Consider the following 19,430-nt stretch of genomic DNA (forward strand, 5'->3'; position numbering starts at 1 on the left):
AATACTGGATTGACCTCTGTGGCATGAACGATCTAATAACCTATAGAACAATCTACATAACATTTACATAATTTTCCAATTACTCCAGTTCTGACATCACTGACCACATCTAGTAAAATAAATGGCATATCTTTTTCGAATTAACATATAACAGTTAAGTTTTAATTTCACAATACCTTTTGCTAGACCACCACCCAGAAACCTCTCCTGAAAGCCTTCTTTTTAATATTCGTTATTATAAAAAGTCTGTCTCTAAGTCCACACCCATTAGCAGATACCAAAACATGTATGGTCCTTTGTTGATTAAAGTGTATTGTTGGAAGTCAGTGCAGAAGAGAATACATTTATCAACCAGTGACTATAAATGTTAACTCAGAAAAATAGCCTTCTTTGTAAGTGTCATGCGTGAAACCATGATGTTTTTTAAACATTTGTCACAAATTGGACTGTGTGATTGTTAATATAATTTCTACAGAATGGATTTCAATATTCCTTCTATCTGCCTACTGGCAAAACTATTCTTGTATCAATGTTAACAATAAATGTTGAATGAGTGAATGAATTTATGAAGTGTCTTGTTCCTTGTCCGAGGTTCACTCTTTCTTATAAGAAATATAATATACTCTAAAATACCTACAAAGAATATTGCAAGACATCTTGGACTTCAATTGAATTTTCCCTGAGGTCGTGCATCTATATATGGGGAAATAACTTTTGAGTGAGTAGCATTATCTTATCATTATAATATGGGGATATTATTATCCTGCGCATGTTACAAATGTACACTTCTAAGTGATGCAATAGCAAGTTCCTGCGTAATGAACATTCCCAGGCTGTATTCATGCCTCTGCCTGCATGGTATGTATTCCTTATGTTTGATGTATAGTTCTTGGCTGACTGCAGCAAACATGCACACAGAGTTCCTATGAAATAGTAAATTAAATAACAGCAGGAGTAAAATGTTAGTAGAAACATATGGCCCTGCTCAAACAACCATTTTTTATCAGGATGTTTAACTTAACAGAAATTAGGGAGTAAGTGACATATGTAAGGAGTAAACCACATCTATTTACAGAAGTACTTGGCAAGTCGAGCCCCCCCTTTAATAAAATATAATGTGATTAATATTGAAGACCACTCTGTAGTTGAAAGTCTGATTAGTAATACATGTATTTTGCTGAAAATGTGTATAGTACAATAATGAAAAGCTAAAGATGCCGAAATACAACGTGAGCGAGTTTACCTTAAGTTGTCCCTGTACATTCCTCAGCTGCTTCTGCGATTCAGCGGCTTGGCGGTTGGCATGGCTGAGCTGAATCTCTATTTCATTCAGATCTCCTTCCATTTTCTTCTTCAGCCTCAGGGCATCATTCCTGCTTCTGATCTCAGAGTCCAATGTACCCTGCAGAGAATCTACAGCCCTCTGGTTGTTCCTCTTCAGCTGTTCAATCTCCTCATCTTTCTCTGCCACCTTCCTGTCGACCTCACCCTTAATCTGATTCAGCTCAAGCTGAATTCGCAGAATCTTGGCCTCTTCGTGCTCCAATGATCCCTTTTAGAACATGAAAATAAAAATTAGTGAAGTAAAGAACATTAACATTTTTATATTTGTATTGAACAATAGGTCCCTAGAGTTGTTTGGTTACTGCCAAAATGATAGCCTTCACTCACTTCCGCTTCTTCTAGGGCAGCCTGGAATTCACTCTTTTCTTGTTCAACTTGCTTCTTGGATTTTTCCAATTCATGGATGCACTTTCCGGTTTCCCCAATTTGTTCAGTAAGATCTGAGATCTCCTCTATAAGAGAAATAGATTTAGCAAGCATAGAGTGCTGATGCTTTAGTGTGTGCATTGTGCTTCATTGGCGAGAACGTTTTTTATGCAACCTATAAATGACAGCATTCTATGTACAACATGAGAAATCATTACTGGTTGGAAAGGTTAATGGTTTCTGTCTTAATGCCTGAAAGACATAGAAACATTTATTGATATAATGGGCCTGATTAACAGCTCCTTATTTTCAGTATGATTTCATTGTATTGTCTAATCTTTATAATCATCAGAATTAGAATAATTTAAACTGCCTTATACAGAATGAAGAATCTTACGTTGCAGGTTCTTGTTTTCACGTTTCAGGGTTTCAAGGTGATCCAGAGACTCTTCATAGGCGTTCTTCATTTTAAACACCTCAGTGCTCAAGGATCGGGTATCCTTTAGCGCTGCTTCTAATTCAGCCTGACCTTCCTCATACTTCTGTTTCCAGTCTGCTAGAACCTGGTAAAAGAAGTTTTATAGTGTATATTACAAATCTGAATTGCAAGGGAACCTTAAGGCTTTCTCTGAAGGTTTGTGTCAGATGTTACCTTATCAAAGTTCCTCTGTTTCTTGTCGAGAGCGGCGGCAGCACCGTTGGCTCTCTCAACATCCACCATGAGGTCCTCCACTTCAGCCTGCAGTCTCTGCTTGGTCTTTTCCAGAGAGGCGCACTTGGAGTTCACAGCTTCAACCTGCTCCTCTGCGTCCTGTAGTCTCTGAGCCAGCTTCTTTCTGCAGTTTTGGAGGAAAACAAGAATATTGTGGATCATAAAAAAAACAGTCAATCACATTCTTGCACCTTGTTACTGAATTGAACATACTTGGCCTCTTCCAGTTCTTCTGTGCGCTGAATGGCATCGGTTTCATACTTGGTCCTCCATTGGGCAACTTCCCCATTGGCTTTGGACAGAGCGCGCTGGAGCTCAGCCTTGGCTTCCTGCTCCTCCTCATATTGTTCACGGAGCAGATCACAGTCATGTCGAGCAGATTGCAAGGCGTGTGCCAGGGCATTCTTTGCCTTTAATCAAATAAAAAAGGTAAACACACATTCACACCCACCCCGGTTCAGTCAACATTGTCGAAAAGCCTCCCAATTTAATCTAGTGGTCTTCAAGAAGGTAACATGAATGCTTTGAGGATGGTTCTTGCCTGCAAATCTGCCTTTGCAAACCACAGGGTTTGCACACATAAACCTCTTCAGTACACCCCCAGATCTAGCCTCCAAAGCCAGACTGAGAAAGCAATGTGTCCAGATTCTATTTCTTCTTAGTGGGTATATTATGCTGGTTCTATTTAGAAATCAAGTCATTTTGAGATTCTTTAAGTTATCCTCAACACAAAAATACTACCCTTTATTTTGTAATAGGGAGTCTGGATAAGTAAGATACTAAGCAAAGATATGTTCCCTAGATATCATTTTTAAATGGTTGTCAGGGGCATTTGTCCCATTAGTACAGCCTAGCGGTAGTTTACGCTCCACTAGAGGAGGACCTCTCACATGATTTAAATATCCCTTCCGGAGAAGCACCGATCTTGTTATTCAGGGAAGCCACTAGAGTTGCAGCTCTACTGAAGCCACTGAACTTTGCCAAAAACAAATTGTGTTGGGGTCATTATTTGATTTAACGGCCCTGTCATGCACGGCTGTCGTAGACAGGGAAGTCTAAAGATGATTGCCCCACCCTAAATTGAGCAGGGTAACTGTCACTATGACCTGGCGGTCCGGGTTTAGATGTGCTGCCAAGTTAGAGGTTCATGCTAATTGAAACCGCTGGGGCTCTGCCGGTGTAAGCCTGCAGCTTCTCAAACCTCTAAATGAGGTTGGGAAACTACATGTTTTGCAATGCAGGAGATCTGCTGATTTACGGCGGGCCTCCTACACTTGTGATTGTGCAGAACCTCAAATAGTAATCCACAGTGAGGTGTTTCAAGAAAATTCCTAGGGAACCCTTGTTTGTGTATCAATGGTCGCTATCCTGTTTCCATGTACAAGGATATCAGAAAGCTTACCCACACTGAACTGCAAATGAGCCTCAACACCACGCTTAGCTCTGTTGTGATCCTGGACTTAAGCATCGATTCTGTGGAACAAATGTGATTTTGTAATCTATGGCATCCTCTAAGACTTACAGGGTAACGCTGCTCTCTTTCTGACAAGACCACAGACACCCAGATATGCAAACCTACTCCACAAGTAGTAGTTGTCCATCCCTAGCGTTCAATTTGGGCTGCTCTTCTTCTGGCACATCTGAAGGAAAGGGATTTCACTATTCGAACATTAAATATTCTTCCTGGATTGTTATTGTGAAAATGACCGGTTACAATTGTGTGCTGCATATGTTTTCAGCTGTTTTGAATGACGCACCAGTCAATCTGGGAGCTTGGAAATTGATGAACCAACTCTAACCTGGAACTCAGGTTTGAGGATGAAGGGAGAGTGATGCACCGTTTTTAAATATTAGCATATTGTACGTATATCCTATCTCAGACCTATAGACAGCAGTTCAAGATCAAATATTTGCTTTTACACTTGTGGAATGCTCCAAAGGTTGTAGGTTTAAGATTAATCTAAGAGTGTCTGCTGCTCTCTGTTTTTAGGTTTCCTATAGAAGCACCCTGCCAGAATGGAAGATTTGTAAGGATGTGCTGTGCTGTTTTTGACAGTTATGCCCAATTGTGCCTAAGTGGATGTTTTTGTGATGTGTAAGATGTTAACTATAGCAGTAATATTTCCATGGAACACAGTTAATGATAAAGTCGGAAAGAAAGATACCTTTGTCTCTTCTTCCAGCTGTCTCTTCAGTTCTTCTGTCTGCTGAGTAAAGGCTTGCTTGCCTCTTGTGAGCTGAGAGACCAAAGATTCTTTTTCTTCCACTTGGCGAGAGAGTTCACCTTTTATCAAAATGAGTTAACCATGTAAGTAACTTTATGGTGCATTTGAATATTTGACAGATTTTTGCGCAATTCTTTATTTTTTTAATCACTTCAGAGTATAAACTGTAAATTAATGTATATCTGTATATACATGTTTGTATATATATGTTTGAGAGACCTTTAGATAGGAAATATGTAGTGTGACAGAATATCAACGTTTGCCCAATTAGCTTCAGTACTGTTACACATACCTGAATTTCACGCCTTAGCCCATTACATTCTCTCATTCTTGAAATAGAACAATGATACCTTGTAGGTCATACTACTAAAAGCAAAAATATTGTCTGGCTTATAAAAAACATTTTTAAAAGTATTGCTCTGTTGAGTTACTATTATTACCTCCAGTGTGGTGCTATTTTTGCAGATAATATGTAGAATGCACTACTTTTCTAAGACAATAGTTATGCCTTGATATTCTGGTACTATACCCATTAATATGTATGAATTACTCATGTGTAAATCTGTAGTAGGTGCATGCCACTTAACTGGTGATTAATTAATTAAGGTATTATTTACACTGTGCATTATGCGGACCAAATCATCTCCTGGCATTGTGAGGTACTTGGGGGGTGTCAACCTTGCATGTCTTGTGCAAAGAATATTAGAAACCTATTGGGACTCTTCAGGATTTTAGATTAATTTCAGTATTAATTCAAAAACTGCACCTTAAGAGTGTACATGCTCTTGTGGCCATTTTCTGATGAGACTAATGTTGATTGCTAGTAGAGTGGCACATTTTGGTTTATATATGGAACCTCATACAAAGGTCGGGCATGTGTCCCTTATTTGATGCTAGTAAGACAATTCTTTACTTGACTGTGATCCAGTGGCTAGTCTTTAGTGTCACTTGTGGTTACAGACAGGGTTTTTACTCTAAACAAAGTGACTCTGCACAGCTCTGAATTGTTCTTAGTAAGTACAATCTTGGTGTAAATATGAACATGTGTGTGCTGTACTTGAACAAACTGGAATCTCCTACGCAAGTTATAACTGAAAATCCTACCGTTTTCTGTCTGAAAGCGTGCCTTCTGTGTACTCAGGTCATTAATAAGACGCTGATGCTCATCATTTTTGGCCTTAATCTCGCTGAGCTGATCCTCAAGTACACGGCTCACCTTCTCCAGGTTTGCCTTGAGAATAAGAGGAATTGAATTAGAAGTCTTTAGAGAACAGTATTTACTGATTAGAAGATTGCTTGTCATTGGCTTACCTTGGATTTGGAAACATTCTCCATGTTGCTGGCAAGGTCATCTATTTCCATTTTGTATTCACTCTTTTCTTTCTCCAGCTTTTGCTTGACCCGCTGCAGATTGTCGATCTGTTCCCCAAGTTCTGCAACACTGTCTGCATGCTTCTTACGAAGGGCAGCAGCAGTAGCTTCATGCTGTAGAGTGGACTCTTCCAGGTCTCGTCTCAGTTTCTGGAACTCTGCTTCACGTTTCTTGTTCATTTCAATCTGGGCTGAAGTTGCTCCACCAGCTTCTTCCAGTCTTTCACTGATTTCTTCAAGTTCCCTGGAGAGATCAGCCCTTTGTTTCTCAACCTTTGCTCGAGCTGCACGCTCAGCTTCAATTTCCTCCTCCAGCTCTTCAATGCGCGCCTGATGAATGAAATATCACATTCTGAGAATGACATTCTAATGATAACATTCCCCACTTCTGCTATACTAACTTCACTAACTAAGCTGATAATTGATACATTAAAGTCAGTACCTGGAGTTCTTTGATTTTTTTCTGCAGCTGGGCTGCCAGAGATTGTTCATCTTCAATCTTGCTCTGAACTTGGCTTAATTCAAAGTCTTTCCTGAATTTCACAAAAAAATGCATGTTAGTATATTTAAGGTTCTTATCTGCATGTTATGCTGACCTGCTTCAGAGTTGCTAGTTTATCCGTATTAAAACTTTAATACGAATCACACAATAAAAAGTTACAATAGACAAATTCATACATAAATCAAATGTGCCTGATTTTCTTTATAAATAACAAATTCTAATAAAAAATAATTTTATGCGAGAAAAGGTTGAAGACAGAGAAAAGGAAAAACAGAAATCGTTGTCAATATCAATCTTCACAATGTTACTACCCTTTGACAGTGGTGTCTATCTTTGAAATAAGCATTTTGCAGTAAAGGAATTTACCACAAATGTTATTTAGAAGCTATGGAAATTATGTAGTTCATTCTTGTTCTAATCCCCAGCCTTGCAAATTTCCTGCATTTGAATTGAAACATTGTAACTATATAGCTTTATATCCCCCTTACATGTACTTACTTCTTCAGTTTTTCATCGCTTTGCTGTTTATCATTCTCAAGATCCATCACAGTTTCCTGGGACAGCTTCAGATCACCTTCAAGCTTCCTCTTGGCCCTCTCAAGGTCCATGCGAAGTTTCTTCTCTTGTTCCAAAGATCCTTCAAGCTGAGTATTTAATTTAATATCTTAAATGCCATGATGATGAACAGGGTTCAGTTTTTTATGAACATCAATACGGTCATTATTGACAAAGTGATGGCATACTGCTATATTACCAAAAGTACATTGTGTACTATTTTGGCAGACGTGCTTTTGAAAAATTTACTTGTTTTCATCTTCATCGGTGCTTACAGAAAGAGTTTGCTTAATCCAATGTTTTGCGCTCCAGTTTTTAACATCTGCTTATAAATATCTGTGGTATCAGACTTATCTGGAATGAAGTAATCCCAGGTACACTGATTGAGCAGGCGTATTATTGTGTGAATGTGATAAGTTTAGCTCTTTTATGTGATGGCAGGATCCATAATGATACGAACCATGTCAGAAATAGACTATTATTGGTTAAAATGTTTCACCCAGGAGATTTTAAGGCATTGCTAAATCACATAAAATGAAAGAAACTATTTGTTAGATTTGTGGAAAGTGGTAGAGGTTTGTTTCTATGTGGGCGAGTGTGTGCATGTGTGTAAGTATGAACACAAATGATTTAGCTAAAACGCTGTAAACATGTTCGTTTTTGTCTCAAATATTCATTGTTGAGGTTTTGAGCATAGCGTAGGCCAAAATTAGACTGCATCATATGTAATGGTAAATTGAAATAATGGCTTCAGGTTACCCTGGTGTCAGACTTACTCTGCCTGTCATGGATTCAATAATACTTTGCTCATATGGAGTTATTTCATACTGGAGCATGACATTAGGTGGTAATAAGTTACCCAGAGGTATTGTACAACTGAAAGATATTTTTACCTAACTACAGAGAAAGGTGTTTTATTTTCATTATATATCAATAATTAATGCAAAGTCTGTTTAATACATACTTTATTTATTAGGCTTGTAAAGGATTACTTTTGATTCATTCTCATGACCAAATAAATAATTGAATACTTCTCACTGAATCTGTTTGACAACACAGCAGAACCTTCTTGTGTACAGAGTTGTATGGGTCCTGCTATATACCATACTAACAGACAATTGTTTCTTATCAGTTAGTACTAAGTCAGATGCTCTTTCAACCTCGAAAGAGGAGCCCACTCTGGGAGAAATCTGTCTTTTAGTACCTTACAGTTTTTTTAACCAATTCAACCTTGTGTGAGCACATGGTCTTCTGTTCACCACATTTTCAGCAATATGTACAGGTTTCACACACTATTTGATCCTCTATGCCATCAAGGATTTACCCACTTTTCAATACAATGCTCCTCAGCGCCTCCATTGAGTAGGTGTGGAAAGATCACAGAATTGAAGTCTCATAGAGCCTTCTTTGCCTTCATTTCATGCTGCTCCTTTCATGGCCAGTGAGACTAGGAGTAGCAAGGACAGTAGCAGGAGTACCAAAGGACAACACGGAAAAACTACAGCTGCTTCTTTTGGCTGCCTATAATTGGAATCCATATGTAAGAGTTTTAACTATATTTTACTCTAACACACAATGTCATAAAATCAGTTGTTTTGCGCTTAGCTATTTCTCCCTGAAATAATATGTGGGCTGCTGCACAAATAGACTCTCTCAATGTTGCTCAAGTGGTATAAAAGCATTTGTAGAATGATGTGTCTTTTATGTAACTTAAGGTAGTACATGTAACAATGTGACAGAATTGTATTGCAAATAGTGGTAAATAGTATTAGAGAAAGTCTTTGGAAAGGACTGTTTGCCATAAAATAATGTGAAACGTCAACCTAAGGTCTCCTTTCATGCTCTTTGAAACACTTTCCTTTTAAATGTATACTTACATCATCCACTTGCTGTTCAAGCTTGGTTTTGGCTTTGGTCAGAGTGCTGACTTTATCTTCCTCTGCCTGTAGGTCATCCAGGGTTTGCTGATGGGCCTCCTGGAGAGATTTCTTCTCTTTTGAAACTTTTGCAATGTTTTCATCAAGTACAGCCATTTCCTCTGTGAGGTTCTTCACCTAAAATATTCAGATGAATACAAATAATTTAGGATGCAGTTACTTTCTATATTTTTGTTAATCTAAACAATCTGTCTACATTTACCTTATTTTCTGTGGCATGCTTTTCCTTCTCTACTTTGGCAAGAGTTAGCTCAAGGTCATCAATATCTTTCTTGAGCTCAGAGCATTCATCCTCCAGTTTCCTCTTTTTTGCTGTCAACTCTGCATTACTTTCCTCCTCATCTTCAAGTCTTTCTGTCAGCTCTTTCACTTTAGCTTCCATTTGGATCTTATTTTTAATGAGACCTTCGCATCTTTCTTCTGCATCTGCCATGTTTTCACTTTCCTAATAGAATATTGAATACAGAATGTGTTTAATATTTGTTTTGTAAAAGTATAGTTAGTTGTCTTTGACTTATGAACTGTCACCTACCGCTTGAACCTGTAATGCAAGATCATTCTTCTCCTGAAGAAGGACTACCATTTTCTCCTCCAGTTCCTTCTTTCTTGCTTCAGATTTGACAAGAGCTTCCTTTGTCTTTTCAAACTCTTCTTTCATGTTTGCCATTTCCTTTTCTGTCTCAGCGCTCTGCAGAAGTGGCTTTATCTTAAAGTAAAGCTTCATCCATGGCCAGGTTTTAACATTCATGAATGATCTGATATTGTACTGGATGGTCATAATGGATTCTCTGTTCGGGGTAAAAACAACAAATATATTATGAAAGGTTCAGTTTGAGTCATTGTTATAGATTTTAGTGAACTGTGCATTTTAATAAATACCTTCTTTCCATCATCTTCCTGAATTCTACTCTCATGAGGAATCCCCTGCAGGCAGCCTGGGTTCGGGTGATAAGCTCTGCTAGCTTTTCATCTCTCATCTCTTCTAGGGTACCAAGGAGGCCGGCTTTGAAAAACACCTTCAATGAAGAAGTGGACGATAAACACTTACTGGCGTTCTTAATGTTCCTTATTTTAATAATTAAATATATATATAATTTCCTACCTTTGTGTGGCCAAACTTGTACTGAGTATGGTCAACATCAATGGAACCTAAAAGTTTCTCACTAGCCTTCTTGCTGTCAATGAAGGCACCATCAGGGATAGCACTTGCATTTAGCACTTTGTACCTTAAATAAATTATGATTAAACTTAGCTTTACGGTCAGTTCACAAATGAAAAATGTGTTGCTACATTGTTTTACTTAACATAGTTCTGGGATTAATGCTATTGTGTTATACTACAATTTTATATAACTGATGTATAGGGATAACGTTAATACATGATTTACAATCTAAAGAATATTATGAAAGTTAAAAAATTCACAACCAGTGAAACCTTGCTTTTTTTGCAGCTTTAGTGTAAAATCATGTTTTATCTATAAGACAGGGTATATTCAACTATATTTCACACAGGTGTTACTTGCAATCTTTTTACCTCTGCTTAAAGTCACCATAGAGGATCCTGCTTGGAAATCCCTTTCTACAAATTCTGATGCCTTCTAACACACCATTACATCTCAACTGATGGATCAGCAGATGATTGTCCATTACACCTACAGACAGAGAGTCGAGACCATATCAGTTCACGCAACACAGTGATACTCCAATACTGTATGAATGGGTAATCATCAAAATGACACTCTACCTGGAGTCTTTGTCTCATTGGGAATCAGGCAACGCACAAAGTGGGGATGAGTGCTCCTCAGGTTAGTCATCAGCTTGCCCAAGTTTTCCTGTAACAGGGGAAATACAAGTGTTTAATACACTAAACGCATAGAAGCCCACTTGTGAAATATCGGGTAAAACAAACACCTCTTGAGCAGTATTGTCTGATATATTGTGTCACAGGACTAATTGTACCACAGTGGCCTACAGTTATCTGTTACACTTACCCTGAACAAAGCAGACACTGTCTGGAAGGACCCGCCCTTCTTCTTCTTTCCTCCTTTTCCACCAGCAGCAGCTGCAGCTTCTAATATTTGAAAGTAACAAAATATTACATGCATCAGGAATTCTGTCAAGATGACTTTGTTTTATTCTTGTTGCATTTTGTACTATTTGCATACAATATAGCATGACATTTACCGATTTCTGCTGCAGTAGCGCTGTAAAGCATGGACAGAACTTTAAGGGATGACTTTTGGTACAGCTGGATGACAGATTCATTCAATGGATCCTTGTTCTTCTCCAGCCAGCCAGTGATGTTGTAATCCACAGTACCAGCATAATGCACCAGAGAGAAGTGAGCTTCAGCCTTTCCTTTGCCTGGCTTGGGTTTCTCAAAGTTCTTGCACTTGCCCAGATGCTGGTCGTACAGCTTGTTCTTAAAGGAAGTGTCTGTAGACTTGGGGAACATGCACTCCTCTTCAAGGATGGAGAAAATTCCCATGGGCTGAAAAGAATAGATGTTATGGGTGAGCACTTACATATTTGTAACCTTACTAAAACATTATTCACAATAAGCAAATTCACTAAGCAAATCTGAAGAACAATAGTACCCTTACTACCTTCTTAAGGGTCCATCTAATCTTCCTAGGCACGTTATCCTGCCCTGGACTTTAATCAATCGAGATACTCATGTTATGCTCTCTACGACTGTTCCTGTGCTTTTTTGTACTGTTATCCCATGCTTCTGTACTCCACGACTTTTACTGTGCATTCGTACTATTATTCCATGCTTGTTCTATCCTTCATATTATTACCTGTATAATGTGTCATGCTATTCTTTATGTATAATTCAACTCTGATCACTGGAAAGCGCTCTGATATCCGCAAGGATCTTGTTCGCGCTTTATAAAACCTTCAAAATAAATAAATAAATATGACCCACCTTCTCAATAAGTTCTATGCAGGCAGCGAGATCCATACCAAAGTCAATGAACTCCCAGTCAATGCCTTCCTTCTTGTATTCCTCTTGTTCCAAGACAAACATGTGGTGGTTGAAGAACTGTTGCAGTTTTTCATTGGTGAAGTTGATACAGAGCTGTTCCAAGGTGTTGAACTAAACCAGAACAGTCATTCAGTGAGTAGATATTCATTATGATTATAGTATCAAAATGCTTCTACAGCTAAATATGTTAAACTCACATCAAAAATCTCAAAGCCTGCAATATCCAGGACTCCAATGAAGTACTGCCTGGCTTGCTTGGTGTCTAGCTGCTGGTTGATACGGATCACCATCCACAAGAAGAGCTTCTCATAGACAGACTTAGAGAGTGCGCCAATGGAGTTATAGACCTGATGGAGGAAAGATTACCTATTAGACCTTGAAACAATGTACTCAATAACATTTTTGCTGATATTTTTCCTCATAAAAAGCAATCGTTTTTCTTGATAAACACATGCAAAAAAAACATATTTACCTGATTAACCGTCTGCCCCTTGGTGACAAATTCATTGCCGACCTTGACTCTTGGGTAGCACAGTGCTTTGAGCAAATCCGCTGAATTCAAACCCATCAGGTAAGCAATTTTGTCAGCAACTAAAGGTAGAACAGATGAGTATTATATTTCTGCTCTGTATATTTCAAATTTTCTATGTCACTTCTGCTACTTTTTTATGTTGACCTTTTAAACCGTTTCACATAATAATTTATATGATTTTCAGCTACACATGTTATCGCCCATTCCACTTAAATTTTTTTTTTTATTTGGTTCTTCACTTTCGGTACATTCCTGCTCGCTTATAGTCAATAGGATTCTGTGGGCCCGATTCACAGAATGAACTTAAGACTCAATCCTAAACGTACTACTATTTTGGTATTCACAGTATGCACCTACTACTTTTGGCATTCACAGAATAAACTTGCTACTTTTGGTATTCACAGAAGTTAGGATTTTGTCTTAAGTTTGTCTTAAGAAAAACTTAAAACAGACTTAAGACTGACTTAAGACAAAATCCTAACTTCTGTGAATACCAAAAGTGGTAAATTCATTCTGTGAATGCCAAAAGTAGCAAGTGCATTTTGTGAATACCAAAATGGTAGTAAGATTAGGATTGAGTCTTAAATTCATTCTGTGAATCGGGCCCAGTGACATTAATGTGTCTGTGGCCCTGTCTGTATAGTAACTGCATCGGTATTATTAGACTGGTTAAGTGTATATTTTCTTAATTAAATCATCTATAGGAGCCTTTTCGCACTTTTAATATGACATTTTCATTGGGTGGGTATGTTTAGTGAGTCAGGCAATCAAACTTTATTTGCATGTTAAACACACACATAGAAGTAAATATATAGTTAAAAGTCAATTCATTTGAATTTCAGAGAATGAAATTAATTAAAGATTAAAAATATAAAAACTATACAATTACCATAGCATACTTTTCCCCCAAAAAACTGCAGATTTAATATAAATATTATCTCTAAAACAAATCTCTGCATTACTTAATAATTGGACAAGGTGACAGGTTGCTCTGCATTGTACATAATTAAATTGTTTTAAATATAAAAACTTTTTAATAAAGACTACATAGAATTGTGAAACAAATTAAACGTAGGAGGAATTTAGTGCCTACCACATCACATTGACAAATTTGAGACGAGAGAGAATGTTGATAGCCAAAAGGAAAACAAAGTAGATAAACAATCGTCCCTGACCGGAATATAAACAGTAATGACCTATCCCATCTACCAAGCACCAAACACTGTTAAAAGCCATTTCCATGTCCACTGTCAGGGAAATTCATTCTTTCAAAGCTGGTTTCATGATTTCAGCCTTTTTCCTCCTGAGGTTATTACTCACTATATACCATGCTTTCACTGCCTTATTATCTTGTGCAAGTATTAAAGACGGATTTTCAAATAGATGGGAAAAGCCTATTCTACTCAAATGTTCTGATACATCAACCAATCAAAGAATACCAGAAGCTTTTTCTAGGCTTAGGCAGTTTTTTTGGATGATTTGATTAAGGGTTTTCTCTGGATTACTCTATACTGAAACCACAAAGCCAAAGGTGCCAATTTAATGTGATCTTCCATGTAGCTGAGACCTAATTCCCCATGGCCAATATCTGAAGAGGATATATAACACTTTCTTACAAAAATGGTTCTCCTCTATCAATAAATTGGTACAGTTTGCAAATCTCCACACCCCAGTGCCATGGGCTACCGTTGGAACTCACTGTCATTTATAGAACTCACAATTTGGGATTAGGCCCGTATGCCCAGAAAGGCGTGGTATACTTAGTGCCGAATTACGAGTTTGGCGGTCCATCGGACTGCTGAACCCGTGGTGGCCATCCCTGGACTGCCAGATTGGCGTTCCAACCGTCATATTACAACTACGGCTTTGGGACCACCACAGGACCGCTGCAACCGTCGGGGAATCCTAATCCCGCTGGGGTGGTGTGGTGAGAAATCTATTGGGGCCCTACAGGGCCCCCTGTTTTCTCTGTGCACTCGGGGTGCATGCAGGCGGGAACATGTTGTGTCCTCATGTATTTTTTCACCCCCTGTTCGTGCAAGGAGAGAAATGCACAACATTATGCATTTATACTGTGCAGGAACGGGCTGTGGCGCTCCTATGGCGGTGCCTTTCTAAGGCTCTCCTATGAGCCATAGAAAGGCATCGCTGCAGGACCGCCTGCCATGATAACAACTCTTAATCCGGCGGGTGGACTGACTAGTGGTTTGGAGTCTTGGAGCGGGGCGCTGGCGTGTCGGCCCACTCCAAGACTTCCAAACTCGTAATCAGGCCCTTAATTACTTGCATATGTGTCTGGTGGACTTTAGCCAGGTGATGGTGACGTGAGTAGCCCATGACTCTGATGAATCAGAACAAATGCCTAAATATGAAAAATTATTAACAAAAATTGATTGGCTGGAACCATGAATGATGGCTGAAATACTTTTTCGTTTGTAGCCACAGACCAAAATCTGTGACTTTCCAAAATTCATCAAGAGATCTAAACTTGACATGAATTCCACAGATTCGTCGACCAACGAATGTAAAGCATTAGGTGTTAATGCTTTGAACACAGCCTCTTCTGCATACAGCAGAGGCGGTGGTGGTATGTTCATCAATCTATGTACTAATAGGCCCACTTGTTACATTCCAAATCAGAGTGGGTTGGATGTTTTAATAAGGTAGGCTTATGTTTCAAATACTTTTCGCATAGGAAACTTTGAACAGCATTTAAAAAGAGTAGGGAATTATGGGCCAGATGAACCACCGGGGCATTTAGCAACTCGCAAATTGCGCTCAATTGTGAGTCGCTAAATGCCATGTACAATAGAGTCAGAGGCACTGTTTGCGATTCCCAATGGGGTCGCAAATTAAATGCCTCATCAATATTCATGAGGCACTCTCAATTTGCGACCCCATTAGGAATGGCTGGCCCTCCCATATATGGTGGCCTGCTGGGCTCAGCAGACACCCGTGCCTGGGACTGCTTTTCAATAAACTAGGAATTTTTTTTAAATGCTGCCCGTTTTCCTTAAGGGAAAACGGGATGCTTTTTTTTTTTCAAATGAAATGTTTTTGTTTCATTTTTTTAAGGATAGCTAGTGGTCCCTGGGACATCTGCCTGCTCCTAAAAAATATTTTGCCCTGCATTTGCGAAGGGGAAGGGGTCTCCTGGGGACCCCTTCCCATTTGCAAGTGCATTACCACCCTCTTGGACGGTAAATTGTGATTGTTTTGCGAAGGGAATTGTAATCACAAAACATTCTTACATAGGGTATTGAGTCGCAAATAGGAAGGGACACCCTTGGAACGCCCCTTCCTAATTGCAAGTTGCAATTCCTATGTAGCAAATACATTGTGACTCTGTAAATAGGGTTTATTCATGGCCCTATTAATTTTTGCATGCGCAAAGGAGTCACTAACCAGTTTGCACATGCAAAAATGGGTCGTATATCTGGCCCCCTGAGAATGTGAAGGGAAACGCTTGTCAAGGCCGAATTTACTATCCACAAGAGTCAGCCATTTTCTCATCTGCAGTGGCCCTGGGAGCAGATTTAGGGGCCTCCAGGAGATGTGTCCTGCTAAGTACACCTTCTGCTTCAGACACCGGCTGACTGGGTGCTAGAAAAAGCCTGTCCTTCAGTGCTTTCATGCAATATGTAGAATGCAGGAGACTAAATAAAAAGACTCCTTAAAGTCTGCTATTCAGCTATACCCCAGCAAAAATATTCTTCTTTTTGTGCTTTTACAATCTGGGCGGGGTGAGGAGAATCACAGTGCAAGAGGTTGGGAGGAATGAAGCAACACAAGAGGGAGAGATCTAGTAAATACATGCACTTTCATGGGGTGTTGAAAGAAAAAGGAAAAGGTAGCTCGTTATATGTGAGAAGTTGCAGGATACACGTCATCCAGTCCAAAGGATCACAAAGAGGCCATGCTCCACAGGGAGGAAAATACAAGAAGAAAAAGGAAAGCCATTGAGGAAGAAACAAGCAGATGAGAGTGACACTGAACAATGTTGTAGCAGGATACCCTTTCAGCCTAGGGTAAAATGTGTGTATTTCTGCAGCTCACACTGATCTTAAGGTATGCAGTTGTTTCTCCTTAACCCTCTAATATTGACCTTTCTTCAGTAAGGCCAGTTTCACTTTGAATATTGAGATTAATCCTCTTAAAATTAATGCATTTTAAAGTCTGATGCTATTATCTAAGATGAGGGTTATAGCATGCCCTACCTTCTGTGCCATCGGGCTCGGCCTGCTCCTCACGCTGTTTCTGCTTGAACTTCATGTTTCCGTGGTGCATGACTGCTCCTGTCAGCTTGTAGATGGCGATCTTCTCATCTTGGTTGAACCCCAGGATATCGATGGCACTCTGTCATGAAATAAGGGGGATCCTTTTATGAATGAGAGACTCTGCCTAATGGAATGACCATGTATGGTAACGTTTACACCCCTTTCTTGTAGCAGGTTTGGGTGAGTAGGCGAGGAAGCCTCAGTTCATTGTCACTTACATCTGTAGCCAGAAGTTCTTCTTCGTCATCAATGCTCTTCACGGCAATCTCACCCTGGCTGACGGTTGGGTAGTCATATGGGTTCGTGGTGATGAGCAGCATTTCTGTTGTAGACAAAAAAATAGAATGCATTAAATAATGCAGTAAGACACTAGGCAACCGCCTACATATTTATGAATTCCGTTTGTTTGCTGTACTTTTATAAAAAAAACTCTTGCAGGTAATCAATGTGTGCTGCATTTCCATTAAAAAAATGGAAAATATATCAATGATGACTGCAAGTGCTAAATGATCCGTTTACACTTTGATCTTGTTAGTGAAATCCACCAATGCAGAATTTAGATTTCTGGCCACATGTTTTATTTACTACAATTTAATATCAATTCTGCAATACTTTGCCTCCTAGACAATTTGATTGAATCATATTAATCATTCACTAAGTTACACATTTTTCTCTCTGAGACTGTTATTCTAGCAAACAGGACTCAGTGAGCCACAATGTTTTGGTTTTTTTTACGCTACAAAAATATAATCTTTTAACACATACTTCTATAGAGTGCATATAAAGGGAGATTTGAACCATGTTAGATACTAACCAACCAGCTCTGGCTTCTTATTGGTCATGATCTGGTAGAAGATGTGGTAGCTTCTTTCTGCTGACAGCTGGAATGTGACTCGGGACTTTTCCAGCAGGTCTGTAATGCAAACATAATTGATGACAAATTGCTAAATATATATCTTTTTCGTTTGGGATATGTGTCTGCGTGTATATATAAACGTAGATATATGTATGTCTTACATGTTTCAATATCTGCAGAAGCCAGCTTTCCTGTGGTTCCAAAGTGAATTCTGATAAATTTACCCTAAAAAGTAAATAGAGGGGAAATTAAATCAGGTGTTTATTAAGAGACAGCAAATAGTTTTTCAAACCTGTGAATTGGAAGAAATTGGAAGTCTTACAAAACGGGATGAGTTGTCGTTCCTCACGGTCTTGGCGTTACCAAAGGCTTCCAGCAGAGGGTTAGCCTGGATGATTTGATCTTCCAGCGTTCCCTATTAGAGAACCAAGGTTTCACCATCAATTAAGTTTTCTGACATACATATAGTGTGTGGTGTTAAAATGAGTTGAACAGAGGAACAAACCTGCATCTTGTTGCCTGTGCCGGCGGCTTCTTTTTTCTTGTCACCACCACCAACAGCAATTGTTGCAAAGTACTGGATGACACGCTTGGTGTTCACAGTCTTTCCTGCACCAGATTCTCCGCTGTAGAGAAATAGGAAATTCAGAACAATTCTTTTAAGTGCTTCAGCCCCATAAAGCTGGTGATGTAAATTAAGCACATCAACTTTCTACTAATGATGTATTACTTACGTGATCAGGACAGACTGATTTTCACGATCTGTTCAAGAAATGTCAGAAACGATTGTGTTAAGAAATGCTACATTTGAGTAACAATTATAACTGTTAAATCAAGTAAACCATCACCTGTCAACATGAACTGATAGGCGTTATCAGAGATGGAGAAGATGTGAGGCGGGGCTTCCTGGCGCTTCTTGCCTCTGTAAGCAGCCACTACCTCGGGATTGTACACTGGCAACCACTTGTAGGGGTTCACAGTGGCACAGAAAAGACCAGAGTACGTCTGAAATTAAAGAAAGGGATTTTAATTAAATGTAAAAATATATGACTGGCCAAAGCAAAATAATGAAATTAAAGAAAGGAATTTTAATCAAATGTAAAAATATATGACTGGCCAAAGCAAAATAATTTAAGGCATACATCTATTTTCAAATTTGTCAGTGAATTGTAAGTTTTTTTTTTAATAACACACTTTACAAACACCGGCTCCCACTGTGCATGGTCTTTAATAGTGTACAGCGGGCTTGGCCCACGGCCAGGCTCTCCACCTCACCAGTCCTGTGTGCCCTATCCCTCCTCTTTCCTTGTTCTCTCCCTCTCTGTCTCTCTTCGTCTCCCCGAGCCACCCGTTTTCTGTATTTTTTTAAAGTCTTAACAATTATTAACTGAATCCAGTTCGCAATTTATTCCCAAAATGAAAATCAAATTCACTTCTTAAAATTGCGACTTACTCTGTTCGCATCTTATTCTACTGCCTTCTGGTACTTGAGTTTTTCCACATCACTGGGTGCCCCTTAGCACACAACTGGGGTCTGCCCATTACTGTGTATTCCCCCCCCCCCCCCCCCCCCCCCCGAGCTCAAAAGTCCTGAATCAAACTTGACTTATGTATTCAAAATGGCAAAAAAAATATCTCCAGAGACCTTCACCAGCTAATGTGAAAAAATACCAAACGTGATTGACAAGGGGCTCAAATCACTGAATCATGACTTAAAAGAGTATAGAAATAAAATAGTGTTAAACTTTCGAGACTGCTCTGCACC

General features: G+C 39.0%; 1 protein-coding gene across 1 annotated transcript in view; it reads right to left on the bottom strand.

The window, feature by feature from the left end:
* LOC147684409 (myosin-4-like) overlaps positions 1-19,430 on the bottom strand; it is a 44,698-nt gene that overhangs the window by 10,981 nt on the left and 14,287 nt on the right. Inside the window, exons 4-33 of the mRNA XM_086940334.1 lie at positions 18,514-18,670; positions 18,400-18,427; positions 18,171-18,291; positions 17,988-18,080; positions 17,827-17,890; positions 17,624-17,722; positions 17,028-17,131; positions 16,750-16,888; positions 12,473-12,591; positions 12,198-12,347; positions 11,941-12,111; positions 11,196-11,502; positions 11,003-11,082; positions 10,756-10,843; positions 10,546-10,663; positions 10,115-10,238; positions 9,892-10,028; positions 9,545-9,800; positions 9,215-9,457; positions 8,953-9,129; positions 7,019-7,164; positions 6,461-6,551; positions 5,959-6,348; positions 5,752-5,878; positions 4,588-4,706; positions 2,636-2,832; positions 2,363-2,546; positions 2,108-2,273; positions 1,672-1,796; positions 1,244-1,552 (exon numbers count right to left, since the gene is read on the bottom strand). Coding sequence (XP_086796460.1) covers positions 1,244-1,552; positions 1,672-1,796; positions 2,108-2,273; positions 2,363-2,546; positions 2,636-2,832; positions 4,588-4,706; positions 5,752-5,878; positions 5,959-6,348; positions 6,461-6,551; positions 7,019-7,164; positions 8,953-9,129; positions 9,215-9,457; positions 9,545-9,800; positions 9,892-10,028; positions 10,115-10,238; positions 10,546-10,663; positions 10,756-10,843; positions 11,003-11,082; positions 11,196-11,502; positions 11,941-12,111; positions 12,198-12,347; positions 12,473-12,591; positions 16,750-16,888; positions 17,028-17,131; positions 17,624-17,722; positions 17,827-17,890; positions 17,988-18,080; positions 18,171-18,291; positions 18,400-18,427; positions 18,514-18,670 — 4,629 coding nt within the window. The remainder of the gene's footprint in view (positions 1-1,243; positions 1,553-1,671; positions 1,797-2,107; positions 2,274-2,362; positions 2,547-2,635; positions 2,833-4,587; positions 4,707-5,751; positions 5,879-5,958; positions 6,349-6,460; positions 6,552-7,018; positions 7,165-8,952; positions 9,130-9,214; positions 9,458-9,544; positions 9,801-9,891; positions 10,029-10,114; positions 10,239-10,545; positions 10,664-10,755; positions 10,844-11,002; positions 11,083-11,195; positions 11,503-11,940; positions 12,112-12,197; positions 12,348-12,472; positions 12,592-16,749; positions 16,889-17,027; positions 17,132-17,623; positions 17,723-17,826; positions 17,891-17,987; positions 18,081-18,170; positions 18,292-18,399; positions 18,428-18,513; positions 18,671-19,430) is intronic.

This window comes from Lissotriton vulgaris, chromosome 10, assembly GCF_964263255.1.
Source record: "Lissotriton vulgaris chromosome 10, aLisVul1.2, whole genome shotgun sequence".
Classification (NCBI taxonomy): domain Eukaryota; kingdom Metazoa; phylum Chordata; class Amphibia; order Caudata; family Salamandridae; genus Lissotriton; species Lissotriton vulgaris.